The sequence below is a fragment of the Symphalangus syndactylus genome, chromosome 9 (genome assembly GCF_028878055.3).
Source record: "Symphalangus syndactylus isolate Jambi chromosome 9, NHGRI_mSymSyn1-v2.1_pri, whole genome shotgun sequence".
Lineage (NCBI taxonomy): Eukaryota > Metazoa > Chordata > Mammalia > Primates > Hylobatidae > Symphalangus > Symphalangus syndactylus.
Window position 1 is genome coordinate 97368348 of NC_072431.2, and position 15307 is coordinate 97383654.

At 44.2% G+C, this 15307-nt stretch overlaps 1 protein-coding gene across 1 annotated transcript in view; it reads right to left on the reverse strand.

The window, feature by feature from the left end:
• FKBP9 (FKBP prolyl isomerase 9) overlaps positions 1–15307 on the reverse strand; it is a 51444-nt gene that overhangs the window by 14676 nt on the left and 21461 nt on the right. The window contains exons 5-6 of the mRNA XM_055293479.2: positions 13581–13770; positions 4849–4994 (exon numbers count right to left, since the gene is read on the reverse strand). Coding sequence (XP_055149454.1) covers positions 4849–4994; positions 13581–13770 — 336 coding nt within the window. The remainder of the gene's footprint in view (positions 1–4848; positions 4995–13580; positions 13771–15307) is intronic.

The following is a 15307-nucleotide window of genomic DNA, read 5'->3' on the forward strand; positions in this document are numbered from 1 at the left end:
CTGACCTCAGGTTATCCGCCTGCTTCAGCCTCCCAAAGTGCTGGGATTACAGGCGTGAGCCACCACGCCCAGCTTGAAATTTTGATAAATGCTAAAATTTAAATAGACCTTGAAAACATTATGCTAAGTAAAATAAGACACAGAAAGAGAAATATTGTATGATTCCACTTAAATGAGGCACTTAGAATAGGCAAATTGGAAGAGACAGAAAGAAAGGTGGTTGCCAGAGGTTGAGACGAGGGAGGAATCGGGAGTTACTGTGTAATGGGTTTATGTTGGGGATGATGAAAGAGTTCCGAGTGTAGATGATAGTAATGGTTATACAACATTGTGAATATATTTGATGCCACTAAACTGTACACTTAAAATGGTTAAAAAGGTAAAGATGTTAAGTATATTTTACCACAAATTTTAAAAACTTCTAACACTGAACTAAACAGTCACCAAATTTTGTCAATTCAAATATAATCTCCCCTCCAAGATGCATTCGGGTGCAGGGCCTTCTCTAGGGCAAAAAGGAACGCATCTGGAACCACCCACATCCCTGGGATCTGATGTCAGCAGTCAAATGAACTCAGCCTCTCAGGCCCCGAGGATTCCAGGCACAAGAATTCCAACCAGTGTAGAGGTCGATTCACACCCAGTCAAGGAACCATGTAGCATCATGTGGGTATGTCAGCTTCTAGGAAGTTAATGTGAGTCAGTCTCCCAGGTACCTGATAACCTCCGAGGCACACACATTATTGAGGGCGTCAACAAGGAAACACCCTCTGTGTGCGTAGGAAGTTTTGTTTGTGTTTCTTTCTGCTGAATCCCTAACACCGTGAGCAGGGCCTGGTCATGAAGAAACTCAATAAATCTTTGATGGATGGATAGATGGAGTTTCTCGGCCTGCAAAAACGAAGATCAGAACCTTGAACCATAGACCCCACCTACCCCAGGCAGCACCAAGGCCTCGAACGTCTATCCCGCTATCTTGCTCTGACTTCCACAAAGCTATTTGTAGATTAAGTATAGAAATGAGTGCTGACCAACAAACAGGCAGCAATAGTCCAACGTGGCCCCAACACCAACCTCCTCTCTGTATAAACCCTTAACCAATGCAGAAGTCATTCTGTCCTCACCATGAGGATGCCTCCCTCAGAAGAGATACAGATGAGAAAAACTTAAAGCAGCCAATAGCCCACGTAAGAAACTCTGCAGCTCCTGCTGGGGGTGGGTTTCCTCTGCGGAGAGTCAGTTTCTTCTGAGGGTGTGGGTTTCTTCTGAGGGGAGTGGGTTTCCTCTGAGGAAGGTGTGTTTCCTCTGAGGGCTCTGAGACTTCTGGTTTGAGGTCTCAGTTCTCCACATATGGATATCAACAAATCACTACCTAATGGGGACTCATTCTTTCTGTCTGTCTAGGACACACACGGGTCAGAGAGCCCTGGGTGCAATTCCAGCTCCATCATGGATTAGCTATTGTGGCCTTGGACACATGGGTGGAACTCTCTGGGCCTCATTATCTTTCTAAACAACGAGGGTAATGATGCTTCAGAAGACTATTTCCAGGTTTGAATGAGTTCATGTGCAAGGAGTCCCAGACACACAGTGGGTAAAATGTAATTTATTAACTTTCCTCTGTTTTCTAAAAGGGTGCTCAAAAGGCAATCTGGAAGTTGAGTAACAGTAGGCCATCGATGAAGTGATGCTTACACAACCTCGCAGGCAGAATCCATTCCCCGCTTTGAGGCTGCAAACCCATCCAAGTGCCCTAATTTCAGGGCTGACCCATGGAACAAAGCAGATGGCAGAAAGATCCAGAACCTCTCCCAGGAGGCCAACCCTTTCCCCTCCATCAATATTGCAGGGGAAAATGGCTGTGACAGAATGAAGTGCTGATAGAGGCTGAGAGCACACGGACAGCCCACAATTCATTCCTTCCACAAATATTTGCCAAACATTCACAATGTGCCTGGCCCTGTGGTATGCAGTGAAGAAGCCACTAAGTAGACAGCTTCAGCATCCTTACCCCTCTCGGGTCACCCCTCAGGCATCAGCATGAACTCCTATGGAACCCCCACAAAGAGGCCAAGGGTGCTGATCAGGAGAGGACAGAGGCAGACTCCACTCAAGAGCACTTGGGGTTTATACCTCAGGGTCACTCAGAGTGCCCTCCTCCCACAGCAACGTGATTCAGGATGAAGCAGTCTCATTGCCCAGAAAATTTATGAGCCTTCGGCTGCTTCCCAGAGGCTTATATAATTCTTTACAGAGCTCTGTCTCATACTTGATAGAAAGCCAAGAGGAAAAAAAGTAATTTAAGCAAATGTTTTCCATCAATGCATTTTTTTCAAAGAAAGGAAATATTAGTCCTCAGGCCATAATGAAACAAGAACATTCAGAAAGTATTTATCTGTTTCTGTTTATATTTGACTAGAAGTAGAAATCTACATGATAAAAAGCAATACAGCATCAAGACACTAGACAAGCAGGACGTGTGAAGAAAGGCCTGTCGAATGGATCTTAAGCTGTGATCTGCTGTGGTTTAATCAATCCGAAATTTAAGTCAGGGAGAAAAAAATGTTTCTCCATGGTACAACCTACTTTCCAACCAACTTGACATTTCTTGGATCCTCTGGGATGAACACTACTGGGAAAACTCTCAAGATCCATATGATGTATTAACAAAAAAACAGAACAGAACTAACCAAATAAATGTACAGCCAGCAAGGCCAGCCTCCGTCAGCAAAAGAATACGAAAACAAAATAAATACTGCATCAACTATTCCTAAGCGAGGGAGCAGCCATTAAAATACATAGCATAGAAAGTTGTTCACAACATATCTGTTGTTCACCACAAATTGGGTGAAGAGAGAAATTACAAAGTAATACGCATAGACAATCCCATGTTTGTCCGTATTGATTAGTGTAGGTGGGCATTTTTTTTAAACCTATACATACACTCAAAGGTACAGAAGGACATTCACTTCATGGCTGCATTTGTTTCCTACTGTTGCTGCAGCAAAATACCACAAACTTGTTGGCTTAAAACAATGCAAACGGATTCCCCTAATTCTGGAAGGCAGAAGCATAAATTCAACATATTGTTAGGGATGTGTTCCTTTTGGAGGCTGCCGGGGAGAATGTATTTCCTACCTTTTCCAGCCTCTCGGGGCCACCTTCTTTCCCTGACAGGGTCCTCCTTCTGTATCTTCTAAGTCAGCAGTTTAGCACTTTTTCCCTGGTCTGACCACCTGCCTCCCTTTTACAAAGACTGTTGCAAGTATTTTGAGGCCACCTGGATAATCCAGGATACTATTCCTACCTCAACATCCTTAATCAAATCTGTAAAGTCCCTTTTAATAAGGTAACAGGAGGCTAGGCATGGTGACTCACACCTGTCATCCCAGAACTTCAGAAGGCCAAGGTGGGAGGATTGCTTGAGCTCAGGAGTTCCAGACAAGCCTGGGAAACATAGCGAGAACATGTCTGTCTTTACAAAAAAAAAAAAAAATTGCTTTTGAATTAGCCGTGCATGGTAGCACACACATGTAGTCCTAGCTACTCAGGAGGCTGATGCAGGAGGATCACTTTAACACAGAAGCTGGAGGCTGCAGTGAGTTAGGAGCTTATCTTACCACTGCACTCCAGCCTGGGCAACAGAACAAGACTTTGTCTCAAAACAAAATAAATAAAGTAAGGTAACATACTCACAGGTTCTGGGGATTAGAACATAGATACTTTGAGAGGCTGAATGTTCTGCCTACCAGATTAAGATTAACAATATTTATTTCTGGCATGGCATGGTGCTCACATCTATAATCCCAGCACTTTGGGAAGCCAAGGTGGGCAGATCACTTGAGGCCAAGAGTTTGAGACTAGCCTGGCCAACACAGTGAAACCCTATCTCTACTGAAGATTTTTAGAAAAATTAGCCAGGCGTGGTGGCACATGCCTGTAGTCCCAGCTACTTGGGAGGCTAAGGCATGAGACTCACCTGAACCCAGGAGGCAGAGGTTGCAGTGAGCCAAGATTGTGCCACTGTACTCCAGCCTGGGTGACAGAATGAGACTATCTCAAAAAAAAAAAAAAAAAAAAGAAAAAAAGGAAAAAAAATATTTATTTCTGGGTGGCAGGATTTCTTTGCTTATCTGTATTTTCTTTTTCTAAAGTCAACATGTATGATTCGTGTAACTTCTAAAAGGAAGTGTGGTATGAAGGTGACAAAAATGTTCTAAAACAGGATTATAGTGATGGTGGCATAACCCACTAAATGTTCTAAAAGTCACTAAATTGTATACTTAAGTGGGTGAATTTTATAACATATAAAACAGAAACCAAAGAGGGGCTTTTGCACTTACTTTCAAATGGTTCAGCCCAAAATAAATAAATAAATATAAAAAGAGATCAAATATAGCAAAATATTAACAATTGGCAAAACAAAGCGGAATTCACTGTAAAGTGCTTTTGACTTTGGTGTAGAATTTAACATTTTCAAAACATAAAGGAAAATGGGCAGAGAAACAAGGAGAAATAACAGGACAACTCTAGAAACTAAATCTATTTGGGCATTCCAGTCTTAAGCTCGACTTTAGCTTCAATATTTTGGCCCTCAAGAAGCTCTGTGCAGGGTGTGGTGGCGCGTGCCTGTAGTGCCAGCTACTCCGAAGCCTGAGGCAAGAGGATCGCTTGAGGCCAAGAGTTCCAGGCCATAGTACAAGATGATCACACACTACACTTTCCAGCCTGGGCGACAGTGGGAGACCCCATCTCAAAAAAAAGAAGAAAAAGAAAAAGGAAGCCCTGTTCCAAGCAATGTGGAAGCAGCCACAGCTAGTGAGGAAGGCAGGTGATGCTGATGCTCACCTCTTCCTTCCTCTCCATACCCCAGGTGAGGGGGGACCACAATCCTTCGCTTCTCTCCAATGCAAACACCAAGTAGACCTTCATCCATCCCAGGAATCACGTAGCCCTGCCCAATGTACGTGTCAAACGTGCGGTTCCGAGAGTAGCTAGAAAAGAAGAAAGGAAAGAAAGAGGTCATTCATGAGGGCCTCCACAGCAGCTGTGCAAATTAGTTGGGAAAGAGATGCAAAGGCACACAGAGGCCTCCAGACTCTGGAATAGCGTAAACCACAGGATCTGACAATACAGCCAGGAAATATGCTCCCCTGGAAGGGTAAATAGGAACCCCCACACAGCATGTGAACAGCTCCCTGTAGAGACGCGCTGTGTGGCCCTCCAGTTTCGTCAGGTTATGAATGCAGTGTGGGTTATGAGAAGCACCACACAGAAATGGAGCTAATGTAAATTGAACACTATACTTTCTTTTTCTGAGGCAAGGTCTCACTCTGTCACCCAGGCTGGTGTGCAGTGGCACCATCATAGACAGCTCACTGCAGCCTCAACCTCCCAGGCTCAAGCAATCCTCCCACCTCAGCCTCCCAAGTAGCTGGGACTACAAACACATGCTACCATGCCTAGCTAATAAAAGTTTTTTTTTTTTTTTTTTTTTTTTGTAGAGATGGGGTCCCACTATGTTGCTCAGCCTGGTCTTGAGCTCCTGGATCAAGTGATCCTCCTGCCTTGGCCTCCCAAAGTGCTAGGTTGACAGGCATGAGCCACCATGCCCAGCCTGTACACTCTATAACCATGTCAAGTTAATGAAAACAATCAAGCTCTCAACCAGCCTGGGCAACATGGCAAAACTCTGTCACTATAAAATTACAAAACTTAGCTGGATGTGGTGGCACACACCTATAGTCCCAGCTACTCAGGAGGCTGAAGTCAGAGGACTGCTTGAGCCGGAGAGGTTGAGGTTGCAGTGAGCCAAGATCACAACACTGCACTCCAGCCTGGGTGACAGAGTGAGACCCTGTCTTGAAAACAAAAAACAGAATCAAACGTAGCCCTTATCAGAAACTACGAATGTGTCACAAGGACAATGTCTCCAATATCTAAAGAGAAAATATCTGCATATGTGGGACATAAATATTCTGTTTTTATTTGTTAATTGCTTTTTAATTTTTTTTTTTTTTTTTTTTTTTGAGACAGGGTCTTGCTCTGTCTCCCAGACTGGAGTGAAGTGGTCTGGTCTCAGCTCACTGCAGCCTCAACCTCCTGGGCTCAAGTGATCCTCCCACCTCAGCCCCTCAAGTGATTGGGGCTACAGCATGCAATAACATGCCTGGCTCATTTTTGTATTTTTAGTAGAGACGGGGTTTCAACACGTTGCCCAGGTTGGTCTCGAACTCCTGGGCTCAAGCGATCTGCCTGCCCTGGCCTCCCAAAGTGTGGAATTACAGGCCTGAGCCACAGCACCCAGCCTGACATGAAGATTCCGATTGCCAGGAAAGCAGCATACACGCTGAGAGTAATGAATTCCGCAGTCTCCACCACACCCCGACAAAAGGCCCCCACTATCACCCCTGCTCACCCCGCCACCCTGGTGAATACTTGGGTTTTCCAAGTGCTCCTGGCAGGAGCCCCAAGTCCACTCAGCAGAGAGATCCAGCCTGTGTGTAAACTGCCGAGTGAGTCTATTACCATGAGTTTGGTAAAAAGAGGAATCAATTCCCCACAGCATAATGATTCCAGAATAAAATGATAAAACTCCATTTGCCACAAGTCCACTATCAAACTGGACCATGTGACCTGCACCCCTTCCCCACACCACCTGGTGCCGATGAGGCAGAAAGCCTGTCCTGAAAGAGCCAATCAGTCCTGCCATTCCCTCACCTCACAGCCAGGGCATGATGCCCCGGAGAAGAAGGACCCCCAAGTGGGGCCAGGCTGATACACAGGCAGAGCTGTGGGGGTTCTCCCTTCTCAATACCCCTCAGAGACCACAAAGTCATGGGGCACGAAGAAAGAATCACAACAGATGTCTCTCCTCACCCAGGAAGCAGGAGATTGTCCACATAAACTCCCAGAGGAGGCTGTGAGTCCCCCTTCCCACCCACTGAGAACAGCACCCCACGCTGAGCAGCTCCAAGCCTCCTCCTGGTGCACTGGCCAGGACGGCCTGGAGGGGAACAAGCAGGGAAGAGGAGGACCGTGCCGGCTCCCAGCATCCTCCAGCCAGAGCAGGGCTCACCCTCCCCAGGTTCCCACCTGCAGGACCCTGGGGATCACCAGCAATGTGCAGCCACTGCCAGGCATTCAGGGAAGAGAAAGATACCTACATGGTGGGCTCCCAACGAAGGGACACCAAGTAGTGAGAGAGACGGCAGGTACCCACAGCGGGGATTGCTGCCCACTGGAATAGTCGCAAAGATTCCATGGCAGAGGGGAGACAGCAGACACCGAAGGCTGTGGGATCTGCCTAAGGGAAGAGCAATGGTCTGGCAGCAAGGGCCAAGCCGAGAGGCAGGAAAGAGCCTCAGAAGGAGAGACGGAGTGGCGGGGTGGGCTTGAATTGTAGTGAATGCTGAATAACTTTAAAAGTTAAAGACAAGTAAATGGAAAACCATCCTGTTCCCCAGTGGAAAAGCAAAGTCATCAGTCCTCCCCTAAACTAACTTATAAGTTCTTTTATCTTTTCTTTTTTTTGAGACAGAGTCTCACTCTGTCACTGAGGCTGGAGTGCAATGGTAAGATCTCGGCTCACTGCAACCTCCGTCTTCTGGGTTCAAGCGATTCTCCTGCCTCAGCCTCCCAAGTAGTTGGGATTACAGGCATGCACCACCACACTCAGCTAATTTTTGTATTTTTGGTAGAGACAGGGTTTCACCATGTTGGCCAGGCTGGTCTTGAACTCCTGTCTTCAAGTGATCCACCTGCCTCGGCCTCCCAAAGTGCTGGGATTACAGGTGTGAGCCATCGTGCCTGGCCTAAGCCACCACGGCTGGCCCAAACTAACTTACAAATTTTAAAGCAATTCCAATCAAAATCCCAGGGGTGTGTATCTGGTGGTGGTGAAGAGCTCAGTAAAGTAAGGCTAAAATCCAACTGAAAAAAGAAATAATTAAGAATGCTGTTTTTAAGGTGCAGTATATAGCAAGCTATCATTCTTGTAAAAAATTAAGAGGGAAATATATACATATATGTACTTCATTATATATGTATGGAACACCTATGAAATTAATAACACTGGGCCAGGGGCAGTGGGTCACACCTGTAATCCCAGCACTTTGGGAGGCCGAGGTGGGTGATCACTTGAGGTCAGGAGTTCATGACCAGCCCGGCCCAACATGGTGAAACCCTATTTCTACTAAAAATACTAAAAAAATCAGCCGGGCCTAGTGGCATGTGCCTGTAATCCCAGCTACTCAGGAGGCTGAGGGCAGGAGAATCGCTTGAACCTGGGAGGGAGAGGTTGCAGTGAGCCGAGATCGTACCATTGCACTCCAGCCTGGGCAAAGAAGTGAGGCTCTGCCTCCAAAAAAAAAAAAAAAAAAAAGAAAAAGAAATTAATAACAACTGGTTCCCTATGAAGAGGGAGGTGGGACAAGGACAGGAGGGAAATTTGTCATTGTATACTTTTTCATACTTCCAGGGTTTTAAATCATGTCAATGCATCACTTAGTAGAAAAAAAGTTATTTTTTAAAAAAGAAAAAGAATGCCCTTTACTATACAAATTAAAAAGCTAACACTAGTTAATCATAGTTAAAGGTGTGATGCTGCCCTAGGAACAGATAGAAGGTAAAGGATAAAAATTCTACACAAAGACTCACAAGTACATATAAGAATTTAGTTCATAACAAAAATCACCTTTTAGAGCGGTCAGGAAACGATAGAGTCATTCATGACGGATGTTGGAAAAACTAGCTAACCACCCGGAAAAAAATAAAGTTACTTCCTGTCAGAGTGATACCACAATAAATTCCAGATGGATTAAAAACTTAAATATGAAAGCTTTAAGAGAAACTGCGGAATGTTGTTAACACTGGTTATCTCATGGTAGTGAGAATGGAAGGGGCTGACAGAAAATTTACATTTTTTGCTATACATTTTTGCATTGTTTCCATTATGCAATTAGGACATATTACCTCTGGTCCAGCACAGTGGCTCATGCCTGTAATCCCAGCACTTTGAGAGTCCCAGCGAGTGGATCACTTGAGGCCAGGAGTTTGACACCAGCCAGGCCGACATGGTGAAACCTCATCTCTACTAAAAATACGAAAAAATTAGCCGGGTGTGATGGTGCACACCTGTAGTCCCAGCTACTCAGGAGGCTGAGGCAGAAGAATTGCTTGAACCTGGGAGGTGGAGGTTGCAGTGGGCTGCAATCACATCACTGCACTCCAGCCTGGGCAACAGAGTGAGACTCTGTCTCAAAAAAAAAAAGAATATATCACTTTTGAAAATAAAAATTCTAATAAAGAATATCTTAAAGAATAAAAAAAAAAACCATTAAAAGGCTTGAGGGAAATACAGGCAAACATTTATATACTCTAGGAAGTGGACAGACTTTGTAACAAGTCACCAAAGACAGGAACCGTAATGAGGAAGTCTAATGTATCTAACAACATAAAAGGTTTACAGTTAAATGGGCCAAAAATCAACATAACCAATATTAACAAATAAATTGAGGAAAATGAGGAAAATGTTTTTAATAATATGCAGCCATAAAATAATTAATATTTTTAATGTGTAGAGCTCTTCAAATCAACAAGAAATAGACAAATGCCAATGACCTAAATAGAAAAATAGGCGGCCGGGCGCGGTGGCTCATGCCTGTAATCCCAGCACTTTGGGAGGCCGAGGCGGGCGGATCACGAGGTCAGGAGATCGAGACCATCCTGGCTAACACAGTGAAACCACGTCTCTACTAAAAATACAAAAAAAATTAGCCAGGCGTGGTGGCAGGCGCCTGTAGTCCCAGCTACTCAGGAGGCTGAGGCAGGAGAATGGCGTGAACCCCAGGGGGCGGAGCCTGCAGTGAGCCGAGATTGCGCCACTGCACTCCAGCCTGGGTGACAGCGAGACTCTGTCTCAAAAAAATAAAAAGATTAAAAAAAAAAACTAAAATAGAAAATAGAAAAATAGGCAAAGGACCTGAACAGGTAGTTCACAAAAGAAGGTACTCAAACACCCAAAGGAATTTCAATCCCAATAGCAATAGAAAATTCAGATTAAAACCACAGGTATCATTTTTTTCTCCTATAAATTAGCCAAGATTATTTTTAAACGATACCCAGTGTTACTGAATTTGCAGGGAATAGGATACTTTTTTTTTTTTTTTTTTTTTTGAGACAGAGTCTTGCTCTGTCGCCCAGGCTGGAGTGCAGTGGCGTGATATCTGCTCACTGCAAGCTCCGCCTCCCAGGTTCACACCATTCTCCTGCCTCAGCCTCCCGAGTAGCTGGGATTACAGGTGCCCGCCACCACGCCCGGCTAATTTTTGTATTTTTAGTAGAGACAGGGTTTCACCGTGTTAGCCAGGATGGTCTCGATCTCCTGACCTTGTGATCCGCCCGCCTCGGCCTCCCAAAGTGCTGGGATTACAGGCGTGAGCCACCGCGCCCGGCCTGGGATACTCTTAAACTGTGATGCTGAGTAAAATCTTCCTTGAGGGCAACTTGGTAGTATGTATCAAAAGGTATAAAAATACACATAACCACTGGGCACAGTGGCTCATGCCTGTAATGCCAGCACTTTGGGAGGCTGAGGCGGGCAGATCACTTGAGGTCAGAAGTTCGAGACCAGCCTGGCCAACATGGCAAACCCTGTCTCTATCAAAAATACAAAAATTAGCCTGGTGTGGTGGCAGGCGCCTGTAATCCTAGCTACTTGGGAGGCTGAGGCAGGAGAATCACTTGAACCCAGCAGGTGGAGGTTGCAGTGAGCCGAGGTCACATCACTGCACTCCAGCCTGGGTGACAAAGCAAGATACTGTCTCAAAAAAAAAAAAAAAAAAAAAGGCAGGGCGTGGTGGCTCACACGTATAATCCCAACACTTTGGGAGGCTGAGGCGGGCAGATCACCTGAGGTCAGGAGTTCAAGACCAGCCTGGCCAATATGATGAAACCCCTATCTCTACTAAAAATACAAAATTAGCTGGGAGTCGTGGCTCACGCCTGTAATCCCAGCTACTCAGGAGGCTGAGACACGAGAATCGCTTGAACCCAAGAGATGCAGGTTGCAGTGTGCTGAGATCACGCCATTGCACTCCAGCCTGGGCAAGAAGAACGAAACTCCGTCTCAGAAAAAAAAAAAAAAAAACACATAACCTTTGACCCAGAGATTCTTCTGGAGATGTATCCCAGGGAAACAATTAATCATATATTTTCAGATTTTCCTACAAAAATAATTACTGCAGCCTTAAATGTCAAAATACAGGAAACATACAGGACAAACAACAAGGATTGATTACCTAAATATAGGCAAATCTATACAATGAAATATATGCAGCTGTTAGAATGGGCTAGATCCCACTGTACTAAAATGGAAAGCTCTTGAAACCTAAGAAAACTGTGGTTCCATTATATGAACAGAAATCTGGTGTACACAGAAAAGTGGTCTTTCAATTGGAAATATAATTCCAGGGAATAAAGAACAGAACCACACTGGAATGTAACAAAGAATAATACACATATGCACTAAATGATTTTTTTTGTGGTAACAGAAAAAGATAAAAACAACTCAAATGTTCATCAATAGGGGAATGGTTATCTAAATACAATATACTCACCCAATGGGACACCATGTAGAAGTAAAAAATAAAGGATTTCTCTCTATGTATTAGTATGGAAAAATCCCAGAGTAACAAAACTCAAGGAGAACAACACTTTGTTCCCTAGTAATACTATATTCTGAAAGCCATATACTTTAAAGAGGAGAAAATAACATTTGTGTTTGCTTATATTTGCATTTTTAAAAATCCACACATTAGGCTGGGCGCAGTGGCTCATGACTATAATCCCAGCACTTCGGGAGGCTGCGCTGGGTGGATCACCTGAGGTCAGGAGTTCGAGACCAGCCTGGCCAATATGGTGAAACCCCGTTTCTACTAAAAATACAAAAATTAGCCAGGCGTGGTGATGTGTGCCTGTAACCCCAGCTACCTGGGAGGCTGAGGCAGGGGAATCACTTGAACCCGGGAGGTGGAGGTTGCAGTGAGCCAAGATTGTGCCACTGCACTGCAGCCTGGGTGACAAGAGTGAGACTCAGCCTCAAAAAAAAAAAAAAGAAATCCAGACATTGGAAAAATTAAAAATAGAAACCAATAAAGGTGGTTAACTCTAAGGGTTAGGGGAGAGAGGGAGGTTAGGCAGACAGGAACAGGTATACAACATATCTTTTCTTTTTTTTTTTTTGAGACAGAGTCTCGCTCTGTTGCCCAGGCTGGAGTGCAGTGGCGTGATCTCAGCTCACTGCAACCTCCGCCTCCTGGGTTCAAGTCATTCTCTTGACTCAGCCTCCTGAGTAGCTGGGATTACAGGCACCGCCACCACGCCTGGCTAATTTACAACATATCTTAATGCATACTTTGTTTTGGTTTTGAGCTATGTAACTATTACTGTTTTCCAAAAAATTTAAATGACAAATTTAAAAGAGATCCTAGGAACAAGAATGAATTATTCAAATGAAATAATACCACATACAAATTCTTCTGTAATGGTTTTGGATGACTACATTAACTAGAAGTCTATCACCTCAGAGACAGAGAGGTTGCTGTCACTACTTGTTTGCTCTACGGGAAGCTAAAGGAGTAGTTTCGAACAACACGTGCCACTAGAATGAGCAAAACAGGCCAAACACAAGCCATCTTTACAATTGCAGGCCTTGCCTGATAAACAAAACAAAACTTTGAACAACAAAAGAGGCCAGTAATTAGCCTCTATGGCACCCAGCATCCAGAAGGGAGCTGAATGCATCCAACCAGTGCCGTCCAGCTGATCAGCCTCTGAAATGTGTAAAGCACTGTGACACATATCTTATCTCTTTAATCTAACCATCTACTTGACAAAGGTGCTGGAATAGGGAAAAATGAAGTCCAAGGCAGTCAAACACTATCCAAAGTCATACAGCTAGTGCACCACAGACAGGGGCTAGAGCCCAGCTCTCTTGGCATCAAGCCCATTCTCTGCCCACTGTACCTCCTTGACATCACTTCTGGCCACTCCTCATCTTGGGCCCCATAATGAGGTTTATAACTGGATAGCTAAGCACAGTATAGGGGGTTGGTGGGAGTCGAGGGTGAGTCTCTCCTGTCTTCCTGCAGAACCATCTAAAACAGCCCCCAAGAAAGAAATGGTTACAAGAGCCTATGAAGAAACTTAAGCCCATCTCTACAAAAAATAAAACATCAGCCAAGCATGGTGGCACATGCCTATCGTCCTAGCTTCTAAGGAGGCTGAGATGAGAGAATTGCTTGAGCCCAGGAGTTCAAGGCTGCAGAAAGCCACGATCATGCAGCTGCACTGCACTCCAGACGATAACAGAACGAGACCCCGTCTCAAAAAAAAAAAAAAAAAAAAGAAAGGAAGGAAGGGAGGAAAGAACTAAGTATCAGAAAACAGAAACCTGTATTAGAGATGAAAATGCCAACTACAAATCAGCATTGACAGAGTATTTAAATCATGGTCCAGCCAATGGCAGGCTTTGTTTAATACAATGTTCTGGCAATTGAAGACTTTAATCATTTCCTTACCTGGAATCAAAGAGGGTGCCATCCAGAAGCGTGCCATTGTAATGATACCTGAGAAAGTCCCCGCTTTGACTTATCCGCTCACAGTTTTCAGGTACTACCTTATTCTCAATGGAAATGCTGTCCTTGGGGTTATGGAGGTCCAATAATGCAACATCAAACACCAGAGATGCCTGACCGGGAATGTCTTTCCCTAGAATGGAATTGGAGAAGATGATTAAACAGGACACAGGATTTAGGAAGTACTTTACAACTCAACAGCCTTGGGGTTGGTGTTATTCATTTCTTGAGGTTTTGAAGCCAAGGAAACAAATGTTCTTCCAGGTCTTGAATGGGCCCCCATGGTGTCCAACCATGGGCTGATGGTATAATCTGAAACCTGACTCAGCAAAATGAGAAAATTGATATTAATGACATAAGAGACTACCATGACCATATTTTCTGGGCTCATGCTGGACAATCAAGGCTCTATGTAGGCGGGCAGGCACCCACAGGCAAATCCAAATACATACCTGTGTGGGTTTCTGTTTGTGAATAAATGCAAACCACAGACATTTAAAGAAGAAAATTCCAAATCTCCGGTCTGGTTCTGGAGAACTGTACACAGACTTGTTCTTTGAAACGAATGGCCAATGTTTTAGAGGCAAAAAGTAAAAACGCTTTAAGTATATCCAAAGCAAGATATAAATAAGATGAAAGCAGAATAACAGAGAAAAAAATGGCACCCACAATCCAAAATATAAATAAATAGTCCTCAAATCACTTCTATCTCACTTCTGGGTAGTACTGCTTCTCTTGGATGTTCCTGCCAGTGGGAATATTTTGAATATCTGCAAAATGAAATCCACATGAAGAGATTACAGGACACTAGTTCTTCCTGCAAAGATCAACATCAACCAATAAATAACTCAAAATCCAGTAATTTGGGATAGTAGAAAGTTAACCAACAAACCAATCCCTCACTTTTACTTGCCATTTGTTATACCATGCAAAGGAGTAGGCCCAGACAAGCAAAATAGATGCTGCCAAGCCTGAGCTCCTTCCACTGGCCTTTGGCAAAGCCACCCTGCATCTCCTTCCCCTCCAAGGAATGATGAAATCTGCTGAAAGCCGGCTGCTGAGTCAGCCCCTGGAATGCAAGGTGTGGTCAATCTCTAAATCACATGCGTGGGAGATAGAATATTAATCTTTTGTGCCTTACTGTATCTTTTCATTTAAGAGAAAAATGAAAGCCTTAAAAGTAACCATGGGGTTTAAATTTTTCTTTTCTTTCTTTTTTTTTTTTTTTTTTTTTTTTTGAGATGGAGTCTCACTCTGTTGCCCAGGCTGAAGTGTAATAGCATGATCTCAGCTCACTGCAACCTTCGCCTCCTGGGTTCAAGCGATTCTCCTGCCTCAGCTTCCTGAGTAGCTGGGATTACAGGCACCTGCTACCACGCCCGGCTAAATTTTCTATTTTTAGTAGAGACGGGGTTTCCCCATGCTGGCCAGGCTGGTCTTGAACTCCCGACCTCAGGCGATCCACCCAATTCAGCCTCCCAAAGTGCTGGAATTACAGGCGCGAGCCACTGCGCCTGGCCTGGGGTTTCAATTTTTCTAGCATTAATGTGTACTAAATGAATAATGTTTTCTATAGCAACTTTGCAGAGATATAATTCACATACCATACAGTTCACCCATTTAAAGTTACACTTGGATAGCCAAGCACAGTATTCAAGTATAAGGTATTC